This window comes from Salmo trutta, chromosome 31, assembly GCF_901001165.1.
Source record: "Salmo trutta chromosome 31, fSalTru1.1, whole genome shotgun sequence".
Taxonomy (NCBI): domain Eukaryota; kingdom Metazoa; phylum Chordata; class Actinopteri; order Salmoniformes; family Salmonidae; genus Salmo; species Salmo trutta.
This window is the reverse complement of record NC_042987.1, coordinates 11,570,821-11,595,786: the sequence shown is the minus strand read 5'-3', so window position 1 is coordinate 11,595,786 and position 24,966 is coordinate 11,570,821. Positions and strand designations below refer to the sequence as shown.

Below are 24,966 nucleotides of genomic sequence, written 5' to 3'. Positions count from 1 at the left end.
GAACTGCGCATGTGCAGGCCGTCACCTCAAAAGCAGCTTTCGATAGAAAGTTGTTTTTGACGAAAATGAAGACGTGTCAGTTTGTCACTTTCACGAGGTTGTAATAATAACAACATGTTCCACTAAAGATATTGGCTCGAATCCAGGTTGTGCCTTTAGATTTCAAGAAAATTAAAAACTAAGAAAGTTTAGTAAGATGGCAGACAGACAGACATGGCATCTCTGCATCTAGCCCGCAACCGGAAGGCTCTCCAGAGGCTGGTGCAGTCTGCCCAACGCATCACCGGGGGCACGCTGCCTGCCCTCCAGGACACCTACAGCACCCGATGACACAGGAAGGCCAAAAAGATCATCAAGGACATCAACCAACCGAGCCAAGGCCTGTTCACCCCGCTATCATCCAGAAGGCGAGGTCAGTGCAGGTGCATCAAAGCTGGGACCGAGAGACTGAAAAACAGCTTCTAACTCAAGGCCATCGGACTGTTAAATAGCCATCACTAGCCGGTTACCACCCAGTTACTCAACCCCGCGACTTTAGAGGCTGCTGCCCTATATACATATACATGGAATCACTGGTCACTTTGGAACACTAGTGACTTTAATAAATGTTTACATACTGCTTTACTCATTTCATATGTATATACTGTATTCTATTCAATGCCACTCTGACATTGCTTGTCCTAATATTTATATTTTTCTTAATTCCATTATTTTACTTTTAGATTGTGTGTATTGTTGTGAATTGTTAGAGCTAGGAACTGTTGGAGCTAGGAACACAAGCATTTCACTATAGCAGCAATAACATCTGCTAAATATGTGTGACCAATACAATTTGATTTGAATGTTTTTCACTTCTCTCATTGACTTCTCTAACCCCAAACCCCGGCCTGGTCTGCTTCACAAGCGTTCCCGGAAGTCTCGCGATGTTGCGCCTCTGGGTTTAGAAACTCTGTGGTAAAGTTGAAAGATTTTCAAAAAGTGAGGTAGCTCTCAAATTCCCAACTATCACACAAATAAGTGTAAAATATTAAATAAAATAAAAATAATATTTTGTTGTTGATTACTGGTTATGTGAATGGACTTTTACAGTAAATTGGCAAATGACTCATTGAGTTGGAGCTTTCAAAAACAAATGAGTTGGAGCTTTCAACTGAACCCCCTAAAAATGTCTGAGTTGCTTTCTTTTCTCATTGTCTGTTAGAAAATATCCCACTTAAGACAATAACCAAATTATTGTGTGCATATTAATATAATAATGTAATTACAATGACGTAAGACAGTCTTCTCTGTGTAGAACTGTATTTCATGACCAGTGGCGATTTTAGCATGTAAATCTTGGTGGGGCTAACAAAAAAATTATAATCTTAGATGAATGCCAGCAAAGCCACAACACTAAACAATACATTAATTGCACTATAACGGTGACAAACGGTGCCCACAAACTGTTAGGGCCTACATAAAGCTGTCCCAACAGCAGAGCTTTATTTTCAGGACCATGTAGTGAATCCTTACCACTGCTACACCTGGCTATCAACAGAGTCTTCTCTGGCAGCGAAACAGTTAATTTAGCCTAATTTACTGCCATTAAAAAAACATAGCTGATATGGCTGACTTGCTTTAACAAATGTGGTTTCTACTGTATATTGAGATGTACAACTATGACATAAGGGGATGACGAGCGCATAAGAGGCAATCCGTAATTTGGATTAAGACATTAATGAGCGAACTAGGACGGACGTAGTCAATATAACTATTTGTTCAGCACTTTTGAAATGTACAGCAACAGAATTCAGAACATGGGCCGTTCTTACAGTATTCTCCCTGCACACCAAGTCAGAGCCGTAGGATAAATAAAGGGGATATAAGCAGACAATGAAAGCTCTTACAATATTCAATGATTACATTTCTCAAAAACAGGCTATAGGATACATGTGCACCACCAAGTCAGAACAGTAGGCTAAATTATGAAGGGGAAAGTGACCAAATTATTAGGGTGAGGCAGATGGGCTACTAAAAGCTTACTACACAACATACACTTAGTATTACTTTCTTAGCTACAGTATGCATATCTCCCTGGCATTTTCCATCATTTATACAAGACATTTTTGGACTCACCTTGTTGCGCAGTGCTCACTTGAACAGGAAGGTGGCGACTTAGAATTCCGAGTTGGATGACCATTCAAAATAATTTTCCCAGTTGGAGCTAGTTTTATCTGAGTTCCCAGTTGTCTTGAACTCAATGAAGTCTGAGATTTCCCAGTTCCGAGTTTCCAGTTGTTTTGAACATGGCAGAAGTCATGCTGGATTGACAGCATAGCCAATGTATTCAATCTTTTCTGGCCCATGGCGTTAACCCCTTTTTCGTGATATCCAATTGGTAGTTACGATCTTGTCTCATCACTGCAACTCCCCTATGGACTCGGCGAAGGTCGAGAGCCAAGCCGCACTGCTTCTTGACACACTGCTCGCTTAACCCGGAAGCCAGCCGCACCAATGTGTCGGAGGAAACACTGTCAAACTGACGGCCGTGTGGTCAGCTTGCAATCGCCCAGCCCGCCACAAGGAGACGCTAGAGCGCGATGAGACAAGGACATCCCGGCCGGCCAAACCCTCCCCTAACCCGGACGATCCTGGGACAATTGTGCGCCGCCTCTTTGGTCTCCCGGTCACAGCCGGCTGTGAGACAGCCTGGGATCGAACCCGGGGCTACAGTGGCGCCTTAACACTCATTGTTGAATTTGAGATTTCCAACTTGTTGTGTAATGTTTATGTCCAATGGCCGATGAGCACCGATACGTTTTATCTATCATTTCTCTTCATATGACAAGGATTGCAAAGGATTTGCCAGTAGATTGCCGACTTGATGCATGACGATGACTCCTCGTCTAGCTTGCTAGCTAATTTTGAAAGTATGATGACGATGACATGATCAGTCCAATCAAAGCTATGGTAGATATAACGTGATTTGACGTCATTTTGCGGTGACAGTGTCCCCATGAGTGACAGAACACTGAGCCAATCACAGCGCAACTAGAGAAATATACCAAACCCTACATTTCGTATTTTCTGGTGGCTGCCCCACCACCACAGAAAGCACCGAGCTAGGCTGAAAACACCTGCATTTGGAGCTGCCTGACTCAAGAAAGAAAACAAGCAAAAGTGATGCAATGCAACCACTGATGTATATAAACCCTGGATTGCTATGTATTGACGCTATGTATTGGCCTGTTTGAGGCTTTGAAGCCACAGGTCGGCCATATTGGCAACGCACGGAAGGAGCAGTCCTCCATAGGAATTAACGGAATTCCACAGCATTTCAATATTTTTGTTGTAGTGGGGACAGTAACAGTAGAATATATACATATATATATGTTTAGCTAACATACTGTATAGTTTAGAAGTATGCATTAATGTATCTGTAATAGAATAAAGAGCAAAAACAAATGTTTACATTAAATGCATTTCTATAGCTTCCAAAATATATTTTTTATAACGGTGGGGGAGTGCCAAGATGGAGGCGCAGTGGCTTCAAAACAGTGCCCCTTGTGAGTCCTCTAGTGTATATATACACATCTTTGAATGTAACTGTGAGGTGTTAATTTGCCCCATAATAAATTGAATAGTTTCGTTCCAAAATCCTTTTCATCAGAAATTGTTTATGGGTGTTTAAAATATGACTGTTCTCAGATTGGGTTGTGTTGCTAAATACTATATATTCATTGTTTAGCTGGAATGGAACGTTTGTATCCTGTATATTTGACTTATGCGGTTGTCACCTAGCCATCTTAAGAGGAATACACTTACAGTAACTAAGTCGCTCTAGATAAGAGCATCTCTTAAATGACTAAAATATTAAATGTACATTTTTACATAGAGATCTCATTATTGTATTGATTCATTTGTACACTTTTTTGAATAAAAAAAAATGTAGTTATAACATTTGACTGTAAAACTTCGTATACTCGGAGTGAGGCGGATATACAGTATAGCATTTTGCAACACATGTCTCTGAAATAAAACCATCAAGTGATCATTTTTTATACATATGTCATTGAACACCTCATGCCATGATTAGATGGTGACAAAACATACCAATATAAGTTCTTTAAACAATAAAAGGTCACTTACCAACATTGCTGAAAATGGATGTATGGCTTTTTGGAATTAAACTTCAATTGTAAGCCTGCAGTTAGTTATGTCTATCCACCGCCATCTTCTGGAGGAATACATATACTGTTCCTGAGTGTATCATGGATTATGGTTATGCTGATAGCCTAATACATGCACCACACCACACTATAATCCGTTGATTCATTTTAGTTGAGTGGATTTCTGATTCATTTAAAAACAAACCCGCCGTCTTAGTGTGCCGTGCAGTCAAGGTCCTTGAAAGAATTGAACGTGTATGTTCAGCTACTGTTTTTAGTTATAGAGGGGCTAATGGGTTGGCATGCAGGGCTTAGTCAGGGAAATATATTTTGAAGAGAAACACTATGAACAAATGAAAAGTGAGAGGGGAATAGTTTATTTTAGAGAGATACAGACACACAAATAAAATATCCACGGTTGTTGCAATTCAATTCCCCAATTACTCGTTATGTTTATCTATACCCTCCCACAGGCAAGATATTTTGTTGATGTTCTGCTTAATATTGTATTATTTCCTTTCATGCCATTGAAGTGGTCTAACTTCCAGATAAAGAAGTACAGTGAGATGCTACTAGAGACACGGAGTGCTAGATTGTAACAAGGTCATTATAGTCAACAGTTCTCATTAATACCTATGTTTGTATGTGTATATACACACAGCAGGAAACAGTTTCAAAAGAGGACAGGCCCACACAATAACATACTGAGAGAGAACACTTTAGACAAATCCACCTTAAGCTCTGGCACAGTGGCTGAAAAGAAATGGGGAGGTGGTGAGTGAGAGGAGAAAAAGGTTTTACACACGGAGAGAGTTCTGAAGTGGCCTGTGATCTGTCATGAACATGCGGGAGGCTTCAACCCAACCTGAGGAACAGGCTAAACGGAACACGTCACCATGTTCTCAGTCATACAGGGATATGGATATTCCCATAAATTGTGGAAGGCGAAGTAATATCAGTGAACTTTTCTGTCTGTCTTTGTGTTGGGAACACCCTCCCCTCCATCTTTCCAACCAGCCTCTGAGTTTGAGCTTAAAAAAAATAAAAAAACGTGTGAGGAAGATGCCCACTTGACCAGCGATACAGCAGATACAGGCATACCAGACTCCATTGACTGGGTTAAGTGCATTTATTGCGGCGGTTGCGTGTGAAATAATATACTGTTGGTACCGGTCCTCAGCCTTGTTATATGTGTATCGGCTGCTGCGGCTGCTGCTACTACAACACAGGAACAAATCACACAACGATCCAACATCAAATTACTCTCAGGGGTCTTGATTTATTAACAGCTTGCACCATGAAAACAAATACAACTTAAAAACAGCAACAAACGTGCAGACAGACACACTCACACACACACACACACACCCTTTCGTCTCTAAGAGAAGAACACCTAGGCAAAAACATACAGAAAGGGGGTGTTGTACAATGTGTTATATATAATACTAAAACGAACTTGGCCTATATATAGGCCAATTTTTCTGCCTCCCACATACACACAAGTACGTGCAGTAAAAGCAGCCTATTTGCCATGCTGCATTTGGAATGGGTAGGGCAGTGCCACTGCTGAGCATAGATATGTAGAGGAGCAGCAGCTGGGATGGAGGAGTTCTACGCAGGTTGTGTTCTAGTTAAGGGAGAAGGAAGTTCTAGAAGTTCGGAACTGAATCTGCTAAGCAAACCTGGACCACAGGCGAGCACAAGCGCACATAGAGATATATACACCACAAGACAAGCACCATACTGTACATAGATACATGGACATTGAACGTCACCTGGGCAAAAGGTTCAATGTCTGCACTGGGGGGAGGGGGGGGGGGTAAAGACCAAGGAGAGATAGATAGCAGAGGGTCTTGGGGAGGATAGGGGAAGGATGAGCGCTGGACGATGAACTAGGGGATAAACACTAGTCCCTTTAGAGATCGCAAGCTCCTTTGACTGCTTATGATGGGGGGATATTTCTTGTTGGAGAAGGAGGGGGTCGCCTACTGGTGGAGAGGAAGGGAGGGTGGGAGGGCAGTAGTGTTTAGAGGCCAAAGGATGACAGAGGGAGAGGGAAGAATGAGAGGGGGAAGGAAGAGTGAGAGGGGGGAGAGAAAAGAGGGAAGAGTGAGGGAGAGAGAGAGGGAAGAGAAGCAGATAGTTTAAGACGGGTTAAAAAAACAGGCAATCACATTACTTTTTACTTTAATAAAAAATTTAAAAAACATTCAGTTGTGTATATTACTTCGTTTTTTAAATGTTATTTGTCATTTCCTAAAGTCATCTCATCTCAAGGCAGTAGCATCCAGCCAACCATTTAACGTCATCTCCGTGCTCCCCATCGAACGAGTCATCCTTTTTAGCAAGGCTAGTAGTAGCTAGCTGGCAAAATCATTTTACTAGTTCGTCAATGTAGATAAGGCATACTTTCAAGGCTGCTCATTACCAACTACTATAACTATCCATCGGGTAGAGCTACCTCACAAACTGCTCGTCGTTATGTTGTGTTGCGTCATGCCTCTCTCATGCGGAGAGAACAGGTGCAATGGATTAGGGTCATTGTAACTAATTACCACGTTTCTGCGCTGAACTAAGTTGAATATTTGCCTAACTTCCAAATCAGCCCAGCGTCCCACATAGTTTTGGACTTCATTTCTCATGGAAGATTAGATTTCTCTCTAGAGAAACGTCAGGTTGAGCTCACAAAAAAAAGAAAGAAATGGAATTCAAGTAATTTAACTCACGTCGGTCAATTCGTTGTTTAATAACTAGGAAAATGTAGCATTTTCGTTAATCACTAAGAGAAACACTTGAGTTTGTGGACTCTTCCTTGTTTCAGTAACCACAAACCACTGGAATGTGTTTGTGTGTTTTACTTGAACTAATAACCCTCCAAATATTCCGCTTAAGATAATGGAACGTCTATACATGATGTAGGGAACCGAGTCAGGTTAGCTATATGGTCAGGAAAAACTCAGGGTTACCCCTGGTTATGGGTACCAAAGTGGTCAGTGTCTCCATGTCCATATATATCAGACCCTTTTATCCAAAGGCCAAAGCAACTTAGTGAGTACACACATTTTTCATATGTGATCCCTGTGGGAATTGAACCCACGATCTTAGCATGATCACGCTCTTACCAACTGAGCTACGCAGGAGCATATAGGCCTAAAGTAGGATGCCCTGGCCTCACCTGGGGATGCTGGGAGGGGCCCGGTTGGGGCGGCTGGGGACCTGGGGGCTGTCAGCACTGTTGTTGAAGGGCCCCAGGGGTCCTGGGCGATTAGGAGGGGGTGGAGCCCCTCGCCCTCCTCCGGGACTAGGGCGTTGGCCTGATGACATCCTCCTGGAACCAGTGGGGCTGGTTGGAGGAGACCTGGGGGGGAGGGGGCCATCAGTACCCTTTCATGCGTGACATATTCTTGACATCACAAATAGTTAAGTCTTATCCATGTTATTTCATTTTTTCCTGCAACAGTCTCCAAGTAAAAGAAAAAAAGTGACAAGTCTTCAAACACGGTTCTCCTGCTCGCCAACCCAACATCTTCACCTGTAGACCAACAGTTGACTCCATTACACTTAGATATCTATGGAAGTCATTATCCGTGGACTACCAGGATGCCTACCTGTTTCCGCCTCCACTGCGCCAGTCGTTCACGGGCGGGGGCATGGGGGTGGAGATGGTGGTGGTGGAGATGTCTCCTATGATGGCCAGGGCCTCCTTCAGGGACTGGTGGGTCCTGAGGACCTCGTCCCTCCTCTGGACCTGCTCCTGGGACTCATCCATCAGGGCACCCTGGTCCCCGGCCGAGTACAGCTGGGCCAGCAGCTCCGCGTTGATGAAGTCCTTCACCTGGCGACGGGGGAGAGAGTTGATGGATCGATCAATCATTCAAATTATTTTATAAAGCTCTTTTTACCATGGTTGTCACACAGCGTTATACAGTAACCAGGCCTGTTTGAGTTAGCTTGCCTGGCACAACGGAACCGATTGAATCATGTGAAAAGTTGCACACCAGCCAGGCTCAAGCGAACGCTGAAAGTATTTGAAAAAACGCCAACTACTATTTGAACCCATGCCCGATACCATTCCACCAGCGTGGAGCAGAGGTCCCTTACATTACTGATCATGAGGTGCATGATGGTCTTGGGCATGAGGTCACGGATGCACTTGTTGACGATGGCCATGTAGGAGTCGACCAGGTTCCGGATGGTTTCCACTTTCCGCTCCAGCTGAGGGTCCATGGAGAAGTTGTCCTGGGACGAGGACGATGAGCCGCCTCCCTCACTTTCCACCTGGAGGAAGACCGCTTTAAGTTAACACACCTGTATTTAGTGATACAGATCTTGTGGCTTGCATCTTTAGATGTAGAAAACTCATGTGCATATCAAATGACAAATAATTGTATTTATAAAGCGCTTTTCATTACACATGGAAATCACAAAGCTCTGTACATCTGCAACAACCTTAAGAAAGGATTTTAAAAAAAGGGTTAAAAAAACTTTAGAAAAAATGTGTCACTGTAACAGTAGCATATATGCATGTCAGTCTCTCGTGGTTCAAAGTGGAAGAGAGATTGACGTCGTCACTAATTGTTTTTGTAAGAAGTGTTGACAAGCTGAACGTCCGAGGTGTCTGTTTAAAATACTAGCACACAGCTCAGACACCCACGCATACCCCACAAGACATGCCACCAGAGGTCTTTTCACAGTCTCCAAGTCCAGAACAGACTATGGGAGGCGCACAGTACTACATTAAACCATGTCTACATGGAACATTATTCCACATCAGGTAACTGATGCAATAAACAGGTAAAAATAAACCTTATGGAACAGCGGAGACTATAGAGACGCACACACAAAAAGGTACAGACACGCATGGTTGTTGTACAATGGTATTAGAAAGTTTGTATTGTAAGTATGTAGTGGTGAAATAATGTTATATGATGTACTGTTTAATGGGGAACAGTATGGGGACCCTTAATAAATACAAATATCAAATCAACAAGGTGTAGCCTACATCTATTGTGACTCACTACACCATCTTCACAGTTACATCAAACTTCCCTGAGAAAGAGGGTGGAGAAAGGGAAAATAAAGTGATATGATGGCTCACCTGGGAAGCGATAGGATGGATGACATAACAGAAGTGCAACATGGGAAGTGAGCGAAGGGTAGTCATGGGTAATAGGGAACAGGATAAACAGGGCAGATGAGGTGGACAATAAGTTGCAGTGACTAATATGCAGTGGCACCACGGTAAGTGGTCACAGTGGTGGGCACCAGGGTTGGGGTCAATTTCAATTCAGCCAATTCGGTTCACTTCCTGAACTGAAATGGAATTGACCCCAACCCTGGTGGCCAGTGCAGTGGTCACTCACATTAGAAGACCTTTCGGGGTAGACTCCAGCGCGCAAGAGAGAAGCCCTCCAACTGTCCACCTCTTCCTGAGTGTCACAGGCCAGCTCCAGGAAACGATTGTCCTTGTACACATTCCTGTCAGACCACAACACAGGGGAGGGGAAGAGGAAGTTAGTTACGCTTCCGGGTCATTTTAGGGGCACGTGGCAGGCTCATCAACTTAAATAAAAGGAAGAAAAAACGAGCCCACCAGACTATCTGGTTTCTGTCCCCTTCTACAGTATGCATCGTTATTATTAAAACAAGTGGTACTAAAGTAGGAATATTCTAAGCAGAAGTGGTGCAATAATATTACAAGTGATGTTAAGATGTGTCTGTCTGCTTTCCGACCTTTGTTCTGTGTTGAAGATGGCGAAGGCGTGCTTGCTGGACATGAACCCTTTCTCCACGTCTCGTACCTTCAAGTTGTCCAGAGGGAGCATGTATTTCTTCTCCTTCTCCTGAGAAACAAACAGAGGGAGGTACCATCAGCAGGTTTTACAATATAAACAAGCAACTGCAAAGAACCATGTTAGGGAAATGTTTACTTCGTTTCTGATTACTATCTGATCTCTGCGTGTCATATTGTGTTTATTTCTCAGCTTGATTTTTAAAATCAACAGGTTGGCTTAGTCGGGCGATGATCCAGGGAGAAAAAGGGAAGAGAATGGGGAATGTGGAAAGATGAGTAGGGAGAAGGGAGAGAAGTTGGGGGGAACACAGGGGAGAGGGTGGGGGAGCACAGAGGTGGAGATTGAGTGGAGTGGGAGGAAGAATGAGAGTGGGAGGTAGAGCGGGGCGGGGAGGGGGGAGAGAGAGGGGGAGACGACATGTGGAAGTCATTAGTGTGTGGGTCGTTCTCCACGGTATGTTTCGAAAAGGGAGGGAGAGCTGGGGCCGGAGGAAACGTTCTGGCTACGATAAAGAGGAGAAATACAGATGTGGAGAAACACAGGGGACTCCGGGAATGCGCTGCGGTGTGCGACTGAATGCATGGACGCCGGATCAAGCAGAGGGCTGCCGGTCAGGATAACACGGAGCATGACACGGTTTTAATCGTGAGTACAAAGAGTTGATAGAGAGTTCAATTTACTGTAGAATTCTCCATCACACACACTCCATCAACCCTCACCATCTCAATTCTTCTCTCTCCATTATCCCTCCCCCTCTTATTTCTTCAATATTTCTACTTTCCTTTCCAGAGGCCCACTTCCTGCCTTATTTTCCGGGGAGTGAGGGAGAAGGAGAGCGAGAGATTAAATGACAGCCTGGCGTTAAGACTTGACATCTGGTACTGCTTAACAGCACAGAGAGATGGAGTGCAAGAGAAGGAGGGAAGAACTTCCAGAGCGGAGTTAAGAAAGAGAGGGAGACCTGAAGAAGAAACAAAGTGAAGGATTTCAAAAAGTGGTTCAACAGAGGTGTCCATATGTGACCCCCTGCAGAGCGATGGTAGGGTCTCACTAAGATGGTAGGGTCTCACTAGGTATGAAACGAGAAAAGAACCATTGCCGACTTCTCTCGGTTGTATTCCCCAAGGGGTCACTCCAACCCATATATGGTCACACGTGTCCCTCCCTCTTCCTCCATCTCTCCCTCTTTTCCTTCCCTCTCTTTTTTTGCAATATCCCCCTCCCTGAGTGCTCAGACAGTCTGTCCCGGTCGGTCGTCTGAGTGAATGTGCCACGTCAAGCCTGGATACTCTGCAAGGCCGGCATGACCCAGACGGACAGCGAGGGGAGCGACACCCAGAAACACAACAGACAAATGACAGAGAGGGGGAGAAGAGGCGACACAGACGGGTGAAAAGAAAATAGTTTTTGGGGTTTGAGGGGGGGGGATCCCTACTTCTTGATGCCAAAATGGAGGAGGAAGGAAGACAAAGATCAGCGAACGTTACTACCTACGGAATGGCAGAGAGTCAATGTCTCTGGGGCCTAAGACAGTCTGTCCGGCTCCGTCCTCCCAGTGTTCAGACTACCTGTTCATTGTCATACTGGTGTACAGTAGTCTGCACATTGGTTAGACTGGGCAGGGAAGCACTTCTCTTCTATTTGGGGAAACACTGGCTTTCAAGGAGGTTTCATAGTGGGTTTGACTATCTACACTCCACCACCGACCATCTTCCACTGCCGTTTGCTCATCTCTTTGCTTCGTCTTCTACTCTGTGTCTGTGTCGGGTATCGGTTCCTATTTTGTACTTTTCAGAATGTTCTGACTGCATTTAAGACTTATTTTACGTCGTGGAATAAATGTATATCATTGGTTAAAAAAAAGAAGAAAAAAAGACCTATATAAAGTTAAAAAGGTCAGTCAGGTCTCAGACCAATGTGTTCTAATGTCCTTGAAACAGTCTGTTTACTAAGTGTACGGTATAACGGCAATAGAAGTGTGTAGGCTCCTGGATCTTTACACAAAGAATCCAGCCCCGACTCTGATGCAGTAGATGGGAGAGGGAGGAGCAGCAGAGGCTCCGTAGACTCAAACAGTCATGCAAAGTGGTCAATCCATCAAGTCCTGCTTCAAATACAAAAACGCATCCTTCCAGTATTTCATTGGCGTTAGGTTGGGAGGTCACAGTAACAATGTTGTCTAAAGATACAGTCAAAGTCAGAGATAAATGATAATACTATTATATTCTAACTCTGTGGTCAAACTATTGTGTGGCAGATGGTCTTCTGTCCAGTGTGTACAAGCAGCTAAAATAATATTTCACCGACGATATAATAAACCAACTAGAGGAGAGGTCTAGTGGTTTGGTGGGGCTAGTGGATGATGGTGTTAAAATATGAATAAGGTTTATGTATGTCAGGTTATGTTACAGTAAATTACTGTATTGGGAGTTGTGTACTGTATAGGGAATAATATTTGATTGGGTAGGGATGCTACTGTAGGATTAGCATTAGGTGGTGGGAACACGATTAATGTAATATTAGGGTGGCTGTGGAGTTGTATTGGTGATAGATGGTTTGGATAATGAAGGGCTATTGGGTTCAGAAACAGAGAGGGAGGAATACTGCCATTTAGGTTATTTCTCCCCGCTGAATCATTGGAGGCTGATGTTTGGATTACAAATGTGTGATTTTCCGGCCAAGAATGTGTGCAGTTTCAGAGAAACTGCCAACTGCCCCAAGAAAGAGAAGGGGGGGGGGGGGGGGGGTCAGAGAGAGAGAGAGAATAAATAAATAAATATACAGTAAGACGCCCAAGGAAATATGGAAAAATGCTTGGTTGAATGCAGTGGTGGGATTAGTTATACATTACATATTACAAAAGTAATGTGTTACTTTACAATATTACTTTGTGTGGAAAGTAAAGCATTACTTTATCATGTACTTACATGAAACAAATCTAAAAATCTCCCCGTTTGTTTGACTGTCAGAGGGAGCATGGCGAGCCGCGAGCGCACAACCAAAAATAGCTACTTACTAACTTGGGTTTTATGTCTAGTTTCTCCTTTCATCTGCGGCGCTGCTTTCCTGTTGCTAGTCTACAAGTGCTGCTTAATTAGCCATCTATAAATGTAAGCCAAAACATCTGTACAGATTTCTTATCGTTTCATTCAAAATCTCTCTCGAGCCGCCAGTTCTGGTTATAGACCACACGTAAAGGGCCCCATAGAGATGTACAGAGGGCACAATTACCACTAGATGTGAAAGCCCTCTATGGGCTTTGCTATCACAGAAGCGATCGATGGCAAAGATCAGAGGTGCGTACTCTATACATATCTATGGACAGCAGCTGTTATGACATTTCTCCAAACAGCCTTTCTCCGCTCGCTCAAGAACTAAACGAGGAAACAAGTCGGGATTGGATCATGGAAACACGCATCCAGTAGAGATATGGTTCTGAAAGTCCACGCACGTGTTGTTTGACAAAGTAACTAATATTACCCATCCGTTACTCATTAAAGTAATCAGATTACACAACGTGTTACTTTTGTAACACATTACCCCTAACACTGGTGGAATGTCAGAGATTCGTAAAACAACTACTGTAAAGTCAACGCGACATGAGAACGTCTACGATCCATCGAGTTACCGTTTTGAATTATTACCTCATCAAATAATGTGTCATAAAGCCGATGTGTGTATTTGCATGTGTGTGAGCAGTGGTTTTCTTTGGGATGGTTCCAATTGTGCAAAAGAAAACCAAATGCCTTAACTCCCAGCAGAGAGGTGGAGAGACAGACAGAAGAGGGGGGGAAACAACAAAAAAAACAGACAAAGAGAGCGAGACAAAGAGAGAGCGATTTCTGTCCAGGGAATTTAGCTGTGTATCGACCACGTTCTGTATATAGAGACGATTCAAACCATGTGGACTGCTTGTTACCCGTGTGATGTCATCTGCTGACCAGTGCATGGATTGGCTGACTCCGGGAGTTGCCGTGTGTCTGCCTGTCTACACTTGCTGTGCAGAACATCCTGGAACCTGTACAGCAGGCACAGACAGGCAGACAGACACCAGCCCGTCAAGCTATGAATGACACAACATCCAGCCAATCAACGAGCACCCTGCATCGCAAGGGGAAGAGCAACGTCACTGAAGAGCCAACGTGGAACCACCGTTGAGTTGTGATTTAGTGGGTAGTCAGAAGGTATGGTTTAGATTATGTCCTCTACAAAGATATCCAACAAAATACTTATCACTTGGGAATTGGCCAGAGATTCAAAGCGCATATGTATATTTTACCATTTGTTGACCTGCCCACCCTTCTGCCAGACATTAAACAGAAAGGAGGGCTGTATCAGGGGAAATGGTGTTCCAATCCACCATCACCTGAAGTCTAGCCATAAACTACATCAGACTTACTGTGACTGACTATACTAACTCACCCTGAAGAGGGTGGACTAACTCGCTCACCTCATCATCCTTGAACCAGGACAGACTCTCAGCGGTCAGGACAAACCAGTACTCCTTAGCCCCGCCTTTAATTATGCTGATGTTGTTGATGGTCAGCCAGCCCTTACGGATTACCTGTAGACAGAGCAGGGGGCAGAGGTTAGAGGTCAGGGGATGAAAGATGGGGTCATAGTTGTGGTGGGTGGTGTGATTGCCAGGAAGTATGAGAGGTTTAAAAAAAGGTACTGAAGAGTTATCAAGTCCACACAGAAGCATCATCTACTGTACTTCATCCTACTTCAATCATAGTCAGTCAAACCTGGCCAGCTAGTCTACTGCATGTACCCAAACCGATGTGCACAAAAGTGACGGATGAATAATAAAATGCAATGAGAAAGTGTGTTGTGTGAGAACTCCAAGTTAATTGATATTATCAGTGTATATCTTTGTGAATAAACCGCAGGTTGGCATTTATTGTCATGAATGTTGCCCTGGAGGCAGCTCTGTAGAGTGGTCACTAGCTGGCACAGCCACAGATCTGATTTTAAACCTAACCCGAACCACACTGCTAACCCAAATGCCTAACTCTAAATTATGACCAAAAGCACATTTTTGTTTTAATGAATTTTTACGATATAGCAAGCTGGCTCATCTAGCGGAAATCACTCAGTTCTGCCTCCAGGGCAAGATTCATGACAATAAAATATCAACCTGCAAATAAACCAAACCATCATTTGTGACTGAGTTCAGTTCGGTGATAGTGCCCCGTTGTGGCTGGAGACTATGTTGAAAGTTACAAACAGAGGTCTGTGTCACAGTGTTAAGAAGTGACCATCGTGTTATTAGTGCTTCATAACATCCCCCAAAACAAACAATATTAGCATTATAGCACTATAGCATTAGAGCTACATCAGTGTTTGTGTTAGGTGTGTTAACTAGCCTGCACACACACAACAAGCCAGTGGCAATCAAAGGATCGAGTGATTATTAAGTTAGGTGTCTCAGATGGCCTAGAACCACTAAGGGGGTTACCCAAAAAGCATATTTCTGAAGTCTTATTTTTGTTCAGTCCCGGTACAAATCAAAGATTTTTTCAACACCGTTTATAGTGGGAGGCTGACTGACAGGTAACCCCCTGTGGTCAGAGGGATGAGGGAGTGTCGTAACGTAAACTGTTGCTCTTACAATCAGGCCTGAGGCGGGAGGAGAGGAGGCCTGAAACAGGAAGGAAGTGGGCCGTTAAAACACCATGTCGTGATACAATCTCAAGAATGGAACCTACCACACCGGGCTCAAATACATCATGGTAAACACTTTATTACTTAAGGTGTACTTAATTTAGCTCGGAGCTTATGCTTTTGGGACTATTCTATTGGTCCCATTGTATAGCAAACTAAATCAATGCAGATCGAGCATTTTAAAGTATTTCGACATGTATTTGACTGACCCATAACCTGTGTAAAGTAGCTAACCAACAGCCGTAGCAGTTGAGTGGGTTCAAGTTAGCGCTTTACACTTGTACCCATACATGGGTTGAAAATGGCAGATTTGGGCACTGATAAGCGCATAAATTGGAACACAGTAACATGCTATAAATGATGCCAGAGCTCAAAGCTCAGCGCTGTATGATTTTGATCCAACACCAACAGAACCTGCCAACTCCCACTCCTAAGAACACATCCAACTTACTGATGTTGACTCTGCCGGGTTTTAGAAAGTAACTTGACATTGTTGGTATCTGCCTATCAGCTTTTCTGGAATGAAAACAAAGTAATGTTCCCTAGTTATTTAACTTTAATTGAGATTGTTCCTGTGCCACTAGAAGTAGCCCTTTACACTCGTACCTCTATACGGGTTTAAAATGGCAGGTTTGTGCACTGACAAGCGCATAAATTGGATTGCAGTCGGTGTACAGTAACGTGCTATACATGACGATGAAGCTCAGGCCTCACACTGCTGTGCGGGTTCTGACCGAAACCCGTTCTGATCTTCAGCACCACAAGCGATAAGAAGTTGCCCCCCCCCATCCCTCCTGCTAATTGGGCAACTTTTGCAAACTCTTTGTTGTCCGAGTGAGGAAACGCTGTAAATGACGACGACTATGTGTTTAGAAAGATGAGACGTCGTACAAGCAAAACCTGCGAGTCCAAATGTGCACTTCACATTTTCATATCATAAAACTCAAGTCATACGCAGTGTCAACGTTTATGACCACTTAGGTCTGACGTACAGACACGTCGCGGCGCGGCGTCATACCCTGGGTTGTTCGGAACAGGACGTCTGTCTATCGTGAAAAGAATTCGCTGCGGAACACGGTCCTGAATGCACCCGTGACTTCCTATGCACACCAAAATTACAATCCGTTTCTCTGAACTGCCCTTTGAATGCCTAACACTGTAATATCATATTTTCATAACTTAGCTAGTCATGTTGGCAATGGAACAAGCTTTCAAATGATGCCCACTTGACCTAGATTGCCATGTATAAATGGGCCTTTTTTTGGATTGCGTAAACAACTACAGTAATTGTGTGACGGCAGGGATGCAGGGCTGTGTTCAAAACAAGTGTGCTTCCTCAACGGCACAGCTAGGAGAGCTGCAAAAAGCACATTCTAGTTAAAGACTCTTCTTTGAGTCATAAAAGTGTATTGAAATGACTTAGGAACCGTGTCCACCTTGGAGACACCAGTTAGTTCTCTCACTCAAACCCTGGTCATTTTTCCCCAGTTACTGAATTTATCCAGAGTATTTTTGACGTTTCATTATCAACAAATGCGGCACAAAAAGTACAGTAAATGTAAAATGCACAGAAAATCAACAGTGTAATTGTCTGGATTCAGTCTTGTGAACTGTTGTGCCCTCAACTTTGGTCAAATCATTTCCCCAGAATCTCCAAACTGTTCCCTTTCATTCGCTACCATGCTTATGCTTTTTCAAATGTATTTTGTAAGAATCATTTCGATTTATCCCTATAGGCCAATTCCCAGGAGTGTAAAGGGTTAAGCTTGAGACGTGGAAAAAGCTATAAACAGTCAACTCAGGGTGGCCAAAAGAGGGAGCCACACTCTGGGCAGTAGAGTAAATACAGACAGCAGGCAAAGCCCAACCCTAACCCCAACGAGTGATACTCACCAACCAGGCCAGACGCCCAAAACAGGGCTGCTCAGATTCTCACTAAGGGTTTGGGATGAAATGCATGGGGGCACCTTGATGACATAGAAGGGGTTTAAACATAGTGATAAAAGGTAAATAAAACTTAAAAACATCAATTTGTTTTGTACACACACCCAACATAATAATAAAAGTGTCACCATCCAACTGAAAAAGACAAAGGCAATCAAAAGGCCCCCCAAAATCAACATGAAATGTAAAAAAAACATGCAACAAAGGTAATAATGTATGTAGAATGTACAGGAGTATATATACTGTGTGCTGTGTACAAATTAATGACATAAAGAAACCAGGAAGCATACAAGGTCGCTGTCCCTATGGCCCTGTTTCCTCCTATATGGCCTGCAGCCCACTGTGTGAGTGAGGGCACCCTCGGCCTTTTGTTCTGCAGTGCGTGCGTGCGTGCAATAATTCAGATCCTCCTCTGTATCTCACCTGGCTGACCTGGCTTGCAGCGCTACTCTGTTTGTTGCTCTGCTTGCTGCTCTGCTGTGCACTATGGAGCAGAGAAAGCAGAGAGACAGAAACAGAGAGCGGTAGGAAAGTAAGCACAGAGGGAAACAGACAAGGGACGTAGAGGTCTGTACGGTATTATCTGCAGGTATTCAGCATCTATTTTCACCCCCCCATCTCCACTTTGTAATAACATTAGCAGGCCAATAAAGGCAGGCCTGGTCAGTCATTTACTTAGCAAAGCCTATGAAGTCCTCGTGGTTAGTGTTGATGTACGAGAGCTGGACATCGATCAGCAGCAACACCTGCAATTGGAAACAGAAAGATTGGGTCAATAATACATGGAAGCTTCATTTACAGTGCAGTATTACTAGCCCCTGGGTCAATAAGTCTACTGTTTACATAACCGTGTGTGCATTTGTACTGTGTGTGTGTGTGTGTGTTTGTTCTTCTATCCTTGTGGGGACCTAAAATCCCCAAAATGTCCCCCCACAAGGATAGTAAAACAAGGAAAATTCTCCCTCGTGGGGACCTAAAATCCCCATGAGGACCAAGGCTATTTTAAGCTTAGGGGTTAGATTTAGGGTTATAATTAGGGTAAGGGTTATGTTTAGGGTTAGATACACGTTATGTTTTTCAAAATCCTAGTTTGTGTGATATGTAGGTTGTTACCTGGTCCTTTGACCTGCTCTCTCTGTCTCGGATGTGTGAAGTCACAATTCTCTCGGTTTCCTCACGCAGCCTGGGGAAGCAATCCAACTGAAAACACACGCACACGTCGCATCCTATCACCGTACAATCATAGGAAATAATATCATTTAAAAACGCACCGTGTTTGTGAATTCTAAAAGGATACCAGAATGAGGACTGATTGACTAAAAAAAGTTACCTTGTTGGTACACTGGCGCACGGTGTTGATCAGCTCCTGAATGACCATGTCCACACACTTGATACACGGCTCCTTGATCTTCACTATCTGCTTCTTCACGATGGCCTCAAATGCCATGTCTGGAGTGAACAGGCCAGTCCTGCAGAGAGAGAGAGAGAGAGAGGAGTAGAGAACAGTCAGGAAAGGAGATGTGTGTAGGAGGAAGAAGAAGAGGATAGTTGAAGGTGGTAGGAGAGGTAAACAGTAAAACACCCACCTGATACCGTGGATGTTCTTGATGGCGTAGCTGATCTCCCGTCGCATCTCCTTGTCATCACACTCCATCTGGCAGAGAGAGCGAGAAAGGGAGAGCGATTGAGAATGAGAGCGTTTTCTAGCCGAGCACCAAATGAAACAAGATGTGCATCAGTCGGCTAGCTAACCTTAACCAGCTCGAAGGGGAATCGCTCGTGGAAGATGCGGTTGATCTTGGCTCCACCAGAGAGCTCTACAGTATCCACCTGGTCACCAGAGCCCTCGATACGCTTCTCAAAGTCCACTGAGAACTGCTGCACCATCCTAAAAACACACACAAAATGTCAGTTGATTTGCTGAATTGAGAAGAAATTGACCCCAACCCCAATTGTGAACCTTCCTTTTTCCCCTGAAGGACTCACTGCAGCAGCTGCTTGGTCTTCCGGCCCGGGTCATCAGGGCGGTATCCTCGGTACTCCTCTGCCTCCTTGTCCAGAGACAGCAGCTGGGTCTGCAGCTTGCTACGGAACGCCGGCAGTGTGTCGCGGATGTGGTTGGTCAGTTGCTACGGCAACACAACACAAAAAGTACCCTAAATATAACGTTGCTAAGCGAGCCTACTATACTGGCTATGGATGCACAGCAAGGATGTAATAACCTGTAGGAGAGACTCAGTTACTGTTAACTGGTCAGTCTACAGTCTGTCCCTTAGCCTACCTGGTTGAGAACTTTCTGCAGGCACGGGGTGCCCATCTTTTCGGCCATGTGTCTGTAGGCCGGGTGAGTCAGGAAGAACTTCCTCTCAGCAGCCATAGCCATCTTGATGTCCTTCTTCCCATCAATGTCCTTCTGACTGCGGTTCACCACTCCAATATAACCTGGCAACACACACAGATGGACAGGGTGAAACCACTCCAATATAAACACAGGCAGACGGTCAGGGGGGGGGGGATGAGGGGAAAAAACATGACTGGGATGGAACCAAAATGAAAAGTACTTAGGATAGAACAGAAAAGCTAATACCAAAGATAACCAAATTAGATTGGTTGGACATAATAATGGATAAAGAAAGACAAAGAAAGAGAGATATTGGTAGAAAGAGAGAAAGAGTGAGCAAGAGACAGATGTCCCACCTCTCCTCAGGGGCAGCAGCTTGTTCTCCAGGACCTCCCTGGCATCTGTTCCCTCATCCATCAGGTCCAGCTTGGTGATCACGCCTATGGTCCGCTGGCCTGGAGTTCAAAGGGTAAAGGGCAAAAGGCAGTGGCAGGCCAGTCACAACACAAAGGCTACGTTCCAGGCTGATGTGATTGCAGACGCCTGCGAGGTCTCACAACGCCTGGACAGGTGTTTAAAATATTAGGTAACCCCATCGTCTGACAGAGCAATAACGATCAATGTCTTACCCTGGGGGTCGACGTCTTTGGCCAGTTTGAGGGCGTCTGAGTTGGCCAGGTCAGAGTTGGCCGGGGTGACAGCCAGGATGAGACAGCTCTCCCTGCAGATGAACTGCATGATCATGTCTCTAATCTGCTGCTCGATGTCCGCTGGCTGGTCCCCCACTGGCACCTTGGTGATGCCTGGCAGGTCGATCAGGGTCAGGTTCAGCACTGCAGGCAGAGGAGAGAGGACACATGTCATAGTGAATATTACCTAACACACAGGAGGGTGAGGATAACAGCCCACAATGAACAATACACAATTGTTCAGCAGTGCAGGAGGTAGAGGACAGAGATAGAGATAGAGAGAGAGTAGTTAAGGGGTTGTGCATGTCTACCATGTGGGGAGTAGACGCGCAGGTTGATGGGGACGGGAGAGATGCCCTTATTGGCCCCAGTAATGCGGTCAGTCTCCGCCTCAATCTCCTGGCGAACCTCGTCGAAATCTGTGAACTTCTTCCCTTTGCAGTGTAAGAACTCTGCCCATTCTGTGAAGAAAAATGCAAAGATCAGATTCCAAATATGAGTGTGTGTGTGTGTGTGTGTGTGTGTGTGTGTGTGTGTGTGTGTGTTACCTGCATTGGCGCTGATAAGCTGCAGGACAAGGGGCCTGCGGGTGACGATCCCAGAGCCTCGGGGCAGGAAGTCCCTGCAGACAGATAGCCAATCAGGACAGATACACAGAGAGGAGGTGGGTTTGAATTTAACCTTTAACCTAGGGTGAACCACCAACAGCCAATGACTGCTATGGTGTACAATGACTCACACATACGGAACGCACACAACCACAAAATGTAGAATTACATCACAGCACACAACCAAATGGAGTCTCTTTTTACTAACAGAAGATATTATGAATGGAGAAAAAAAATGTTGATCTGAAAATGTCATCAGGCTCTTTGACATTCAGCCCAGTTTACCCTCAGAGCCCCCTGGGTACACCGAGATCCCCTTAACGCTGCTGATCAAATTAAATAGTCCTTAAAGTCAGCAATTCTGACCAAAAGCACGAGAAGTCAACACGAATAGCTGCACAGTGGCAAGTAGCAGAGCACTCCGTTAATAAACGATGACGTCGGTACATACCAGTCTGCTACCAGGCGAGAGAGTGCATGTGTAGGTGTGTTTGTGTGTGTGTGTCTATTTTACCAGGCAGGTCAGTTAAGAACAAACTCTTATTAACAATGATGGCCTGGCAAGTGTGTGTTGACCTGATAGCCAGCCAGGTGAGACAAGGTCTCACCAACACCCCACATGCTTAATCACTCTTGTGTAAGGGGAAGCTGGTTTGATGAAGATGATGTGTTCCTGTGGGACAAATACACCAGATATTGTTGTTGTTTGGGGGGGGGGGGTGCTCATTTTGGAAGTTGGCTGCTCATTCGACGGCAACATGGAGCCGGGAAGCTGCCAAGAAGCTGCTTAAGTACCAGCCCCTCGTGGCAGGCTTGGACAGCCTCGGGCAGAGGTGCTAGCTGGTGGCGCTGATATTCAGCAGTCTCAGTCACGCACACAGGCTTGCAGTGTGTGGCCTCCAGATTGCTGGCGTGACAAAAAACTAGGACAAAGCAACTGGCTAGGTACCGCTCTGTTTCAGCTGTCGTGGGCAGCCTAGCTGTTTGGAGAAGGAGGTGCTTCCTGTATCCTGGACTGCCATGCATACAGGGACCTTTCAACTGTTTGGATCCTTTTTTTGTACAATTTGATTGATGGATTCAAATAAAGTATTTAAAAGTGTGTGTGTGTGTGTGTGTGTGTGTGTGTGTGTGTGTGTGTGTCTACATGCATGTTTAGGGCCCTTGTCATCGAGTTGGCTAGATGAATGAACACATATTGATGTTGAGAACTCTATCTATGGGCTAGCAGAAACTATGAGTCAGACACCTGCTGTCCATTCGGCAAGCAGTGTGGGTGGGGGAGACAACCCTGGACAGCAGGAACATTACTCAGCTGGATCCCAGGTCTCAGGGGTGGCTGGCTGGCTGGGCCTTGACTGATGCTGCTGCCAACAACCCTGTACTTCATCTATCTAGACCTGGGTCATATTCTCTAGGCACGGGTCATATTCTCTAGGCACGGGTCATATTCTCTAGGCACGGGTCATATTCTCTAGGCACGGGTCATATTCTCTAGGCACGGGTCATATTCTCTAGGCACGGGTCATGTTCTCTAGGCACGGGTCATGTTCTCTAGGCACGGGTCATATTCTCTAGGCACGGGTCATATTCTCTAGGCACGGGTCATATTCTCTAGGCACGGGTCATATTCTCTAGGCACGGGTCATATTCTCTAGGCACGGGTCATATTCTCTAGGCACGGGTCATATTCTCTAGGCACGGGTCATATTCTCTAGACCTGGGTCATATTCTCTAGGCACGGGTCATATTCTCTAGGCACGGGTCATATTCTCTAGGCACGGGTCATATTCTCTAGGCACGGGTCATATTCTCTAGGCACAAAACGGAAGAAAACAGACTGAAACAGAGAGGGACTGTGAACCTTGTTCAATAAGAAACTCTCCTTTTTGTTACCACTGCAAAATGTTTTGCTACATTGTGCACTAATTCATATGACCCTGGAGATTAGTAGGACGCCTTCTATACCTAACCTCAATTGCCAGTCTTTACCATTCACATGTCGGTAAATATTTGAAGGTATATGCAATCTTTCTGAACCTATACCATCCTGTCCATATCTAATGGTATCTGTTTTATGTACCAAGCACATTGCCATAAGGTACCACATACTTCCACAGTGCAGACAATCTAATGGAAACTCTTCTTTGTGATTGACAGCAGAACGGATTTGATCATATTAATGTAATAACAGTGTTGCCTGGTGTTAACGTATATATCCAGCCGTCCTTACAAGTCATTTCCTTACCTATTTTACATTTCAATGAGTTTAAGCAAATGGTTCAAAGCAAATGCTGAGAATTCAGGGACTGAAACAGGCTAAATGGGGCTGGCTGATTGGGCTGGAGTCTCGAGTGGGTTGCGGTAACCCAAATATCGGCTCCCTTGTTATAAAGCCGGCAATGAAATGCGCGTTAGAAATAAGATGGAGACGAGCTCCTGGCTCAAAGAAGATCGGGACGCCACAGACGTTTCGAAAAACGAAAACGTGACCATCCCCGACCCCATGCTTAACACGAGATAGTATTATTTATTGCCCTATAGTGATGAATTTGGCGTGCTGTGCTTGGATGCTGCTCCTTTACCTGCCAACGAAGTTCTCCAAAACGGAGCTCTTGCCAGCGCTCTGTCCGCCGACTACCGCGATCTGTGGCAGGTCAAGATTGCAGCTCTGACCGATGCCGCTGAAAGCGTCCTGAAGCTTGTTGACCAACGGGATCAAGTCCTCCATTCCCCGGTTACCCATGGTGCTAGCGGGCGTGAGAGGCTCAAGCTGAGAGAGAAGGAAGTGGGCGGTTATATCTTTAGTCCAGTGCTACCGTGCTTGTTGATGTAGTAGTCATCCAGACGCGCATTGCCCCAAGCAAAGCAAGGGTTTATTCGACTGTGAGAGAGAGGGAAAGAGAGGCAGTCAGAGTAGGATTGCGCAGCTGCTTGCCACCAACACCGCGCACACACACCATTTTCTTCAAGGGCATTTGGGTAATGAAGTCCTTGATAAAACCCCGCTCTAAAAGCATATAAAACCGTGCATTGAATTGTAGACAGTCTTATTCCATAGGTTTGGAATGACCTACCCACACCAAATGATTTGCGTTGCATCGAACATGATGTGTTTTGCTTACAGGCAACACGTTTACAATAAATAAATCACAGCATTCATTCTATTCTTTAGCTATAGCCATTTCTTATTTACCCTTTCTCAAGAATTCCTTGGCGTTTGAAGAACAGGCAGATCCAAACCAAAATCCGTAACCATACGCAATTATAGCCTACAAGCAGCGCCACCTGCTGTAACTGAGCATCGGCTTAATGTGAATGTCCTGTGGTATATAGTTATGTTTTGGTAGCGTTGTTATGCTCGGATGGACTTCAAAACCTCATTCCGAGCGAACACAAGTTCGCCTCTATAACGGATTAATCATATTTCTTTTACGCAACCGCGATAATTGCGACGCTCGCCGCGCCTGGTGATAAGATTGACATACGAGGTGCCCAATGACAGCAATGGAGTTGTGGTCGCGGCACAACATACGCGGCGCGGTAGGCCTATAGGCAGAGCGCACACCAGGTTAGGCAAAACAAACCCGCCCCTTGTTTACATCGTGCCAGCTTTGCTGTCGTGACTCCCGGCTGCGAATCACCTCACTGAGCATGACTGGTTGGATGCACTTCATCAATCCCCTGCAGTGAGATAAAAAAAATTACATTTCGAATATTTGAGGCTGAAGGACACATTCATGTCCAACTCAGCCCCCCTTTCCATCACGGCCT

The 24,966-nt window shown here is 44.9% G+C and overlaps 1 protein-coding gene and 1 long non-coding RNA gene across 5 annotated transcripts; one reads left to right on the top strand and one right to left on the bottom strand.

The window, feature by feature from the left end:
* Positions 1–5,402: 5,402 nt before the first annotated feature.
* LOC115169536 (dynamin-3) lies at positions 5,403–24,649 on the bottom strand. Of its 4 annotated transcripts, XM_029725245.1 has the most exons (21): positions 24,389–24,649; positions 23,778–24,076; positions 21,133–21,206; positions 20,896–21,045; positions 20,525–20,728; positions 20,252–20,350; positions 19,836–19,996; positions 19,541–19,683; positions 19,307–19,442; positions 19,141–19,208; positions 18,885–19,023; positions 18,668–18,754; positions 18,230–18,300; positions 17,978–18,038; positions 14,394–14,507; positions 9,882–9,991; positions 9,512–9,626; positions 8,250–8,426; positions 7,757–7,983; positions 7,324–7,506; positions 5,403–6,136 (listed from the first exon to the last, which is right to left on the bottom strand). In XM_029725245.1, the coding sequence occupies exons 2-21, from the start codon at positions 23,936–23,938 to the stop codon at positions 6,091–6,093; spliced, it is 2,526 nt and encodes an 841-aa protein (XP_029581105.1). In that variant the 5' UTR covers positions 23,939–24,076; positions 24,389–24,649; the 3' UTR covers positions 5,403–6,090. The 4 variants fall into 4 exon arrangements, with proteins under 4 accessions (XP_029581105.1, XP_029581101.1, XP_029581104.1 ...); XM_029725241.1 differs by having other exon boundaries at positions 20,896–21,206; XM_029725244.1 differs by having other exon boundaries at positions 5,403–6,133; positions 20,896–21,206.
* On the top strand, positions 10,377–11,019 carry LOC115169537 (uncharacterized). Its single transcript, XR_003870881.1, has 2 exons — positions 10,377–10,588; positions 10,733–11,019. It is a non-coding gene; the product is annotated as an uncharacterized LOC115169537 (long non-coding RNA).
* Positions 24,650–24,966: the final 317 nt, after the last annotated feature.

Coding starts and splice junctions, on each gene's coding strand:
- LOC115169536 (XM_029725241.1), bottom strand. CDS start 23,938: ATGGGTAACCGGGGAATGGAGGACTTGATCCCGTTGGTCAACAAGCTT. Junction 19,443..19,540: donor AAGACCAAGCAGCTGCTGCA/GTGAGTCCTTCA, acceptor GTGTGTTTTTAG/GATGGTGCAGCAGTTCTCAG. Junction 7,507..7,756: donor CGCAGTGGAGGCGGAAACAG/GTAGGCATCCTG, acceptor CCTCCCCCCCAG/GTCTCCTCCAACCAGCCCCA.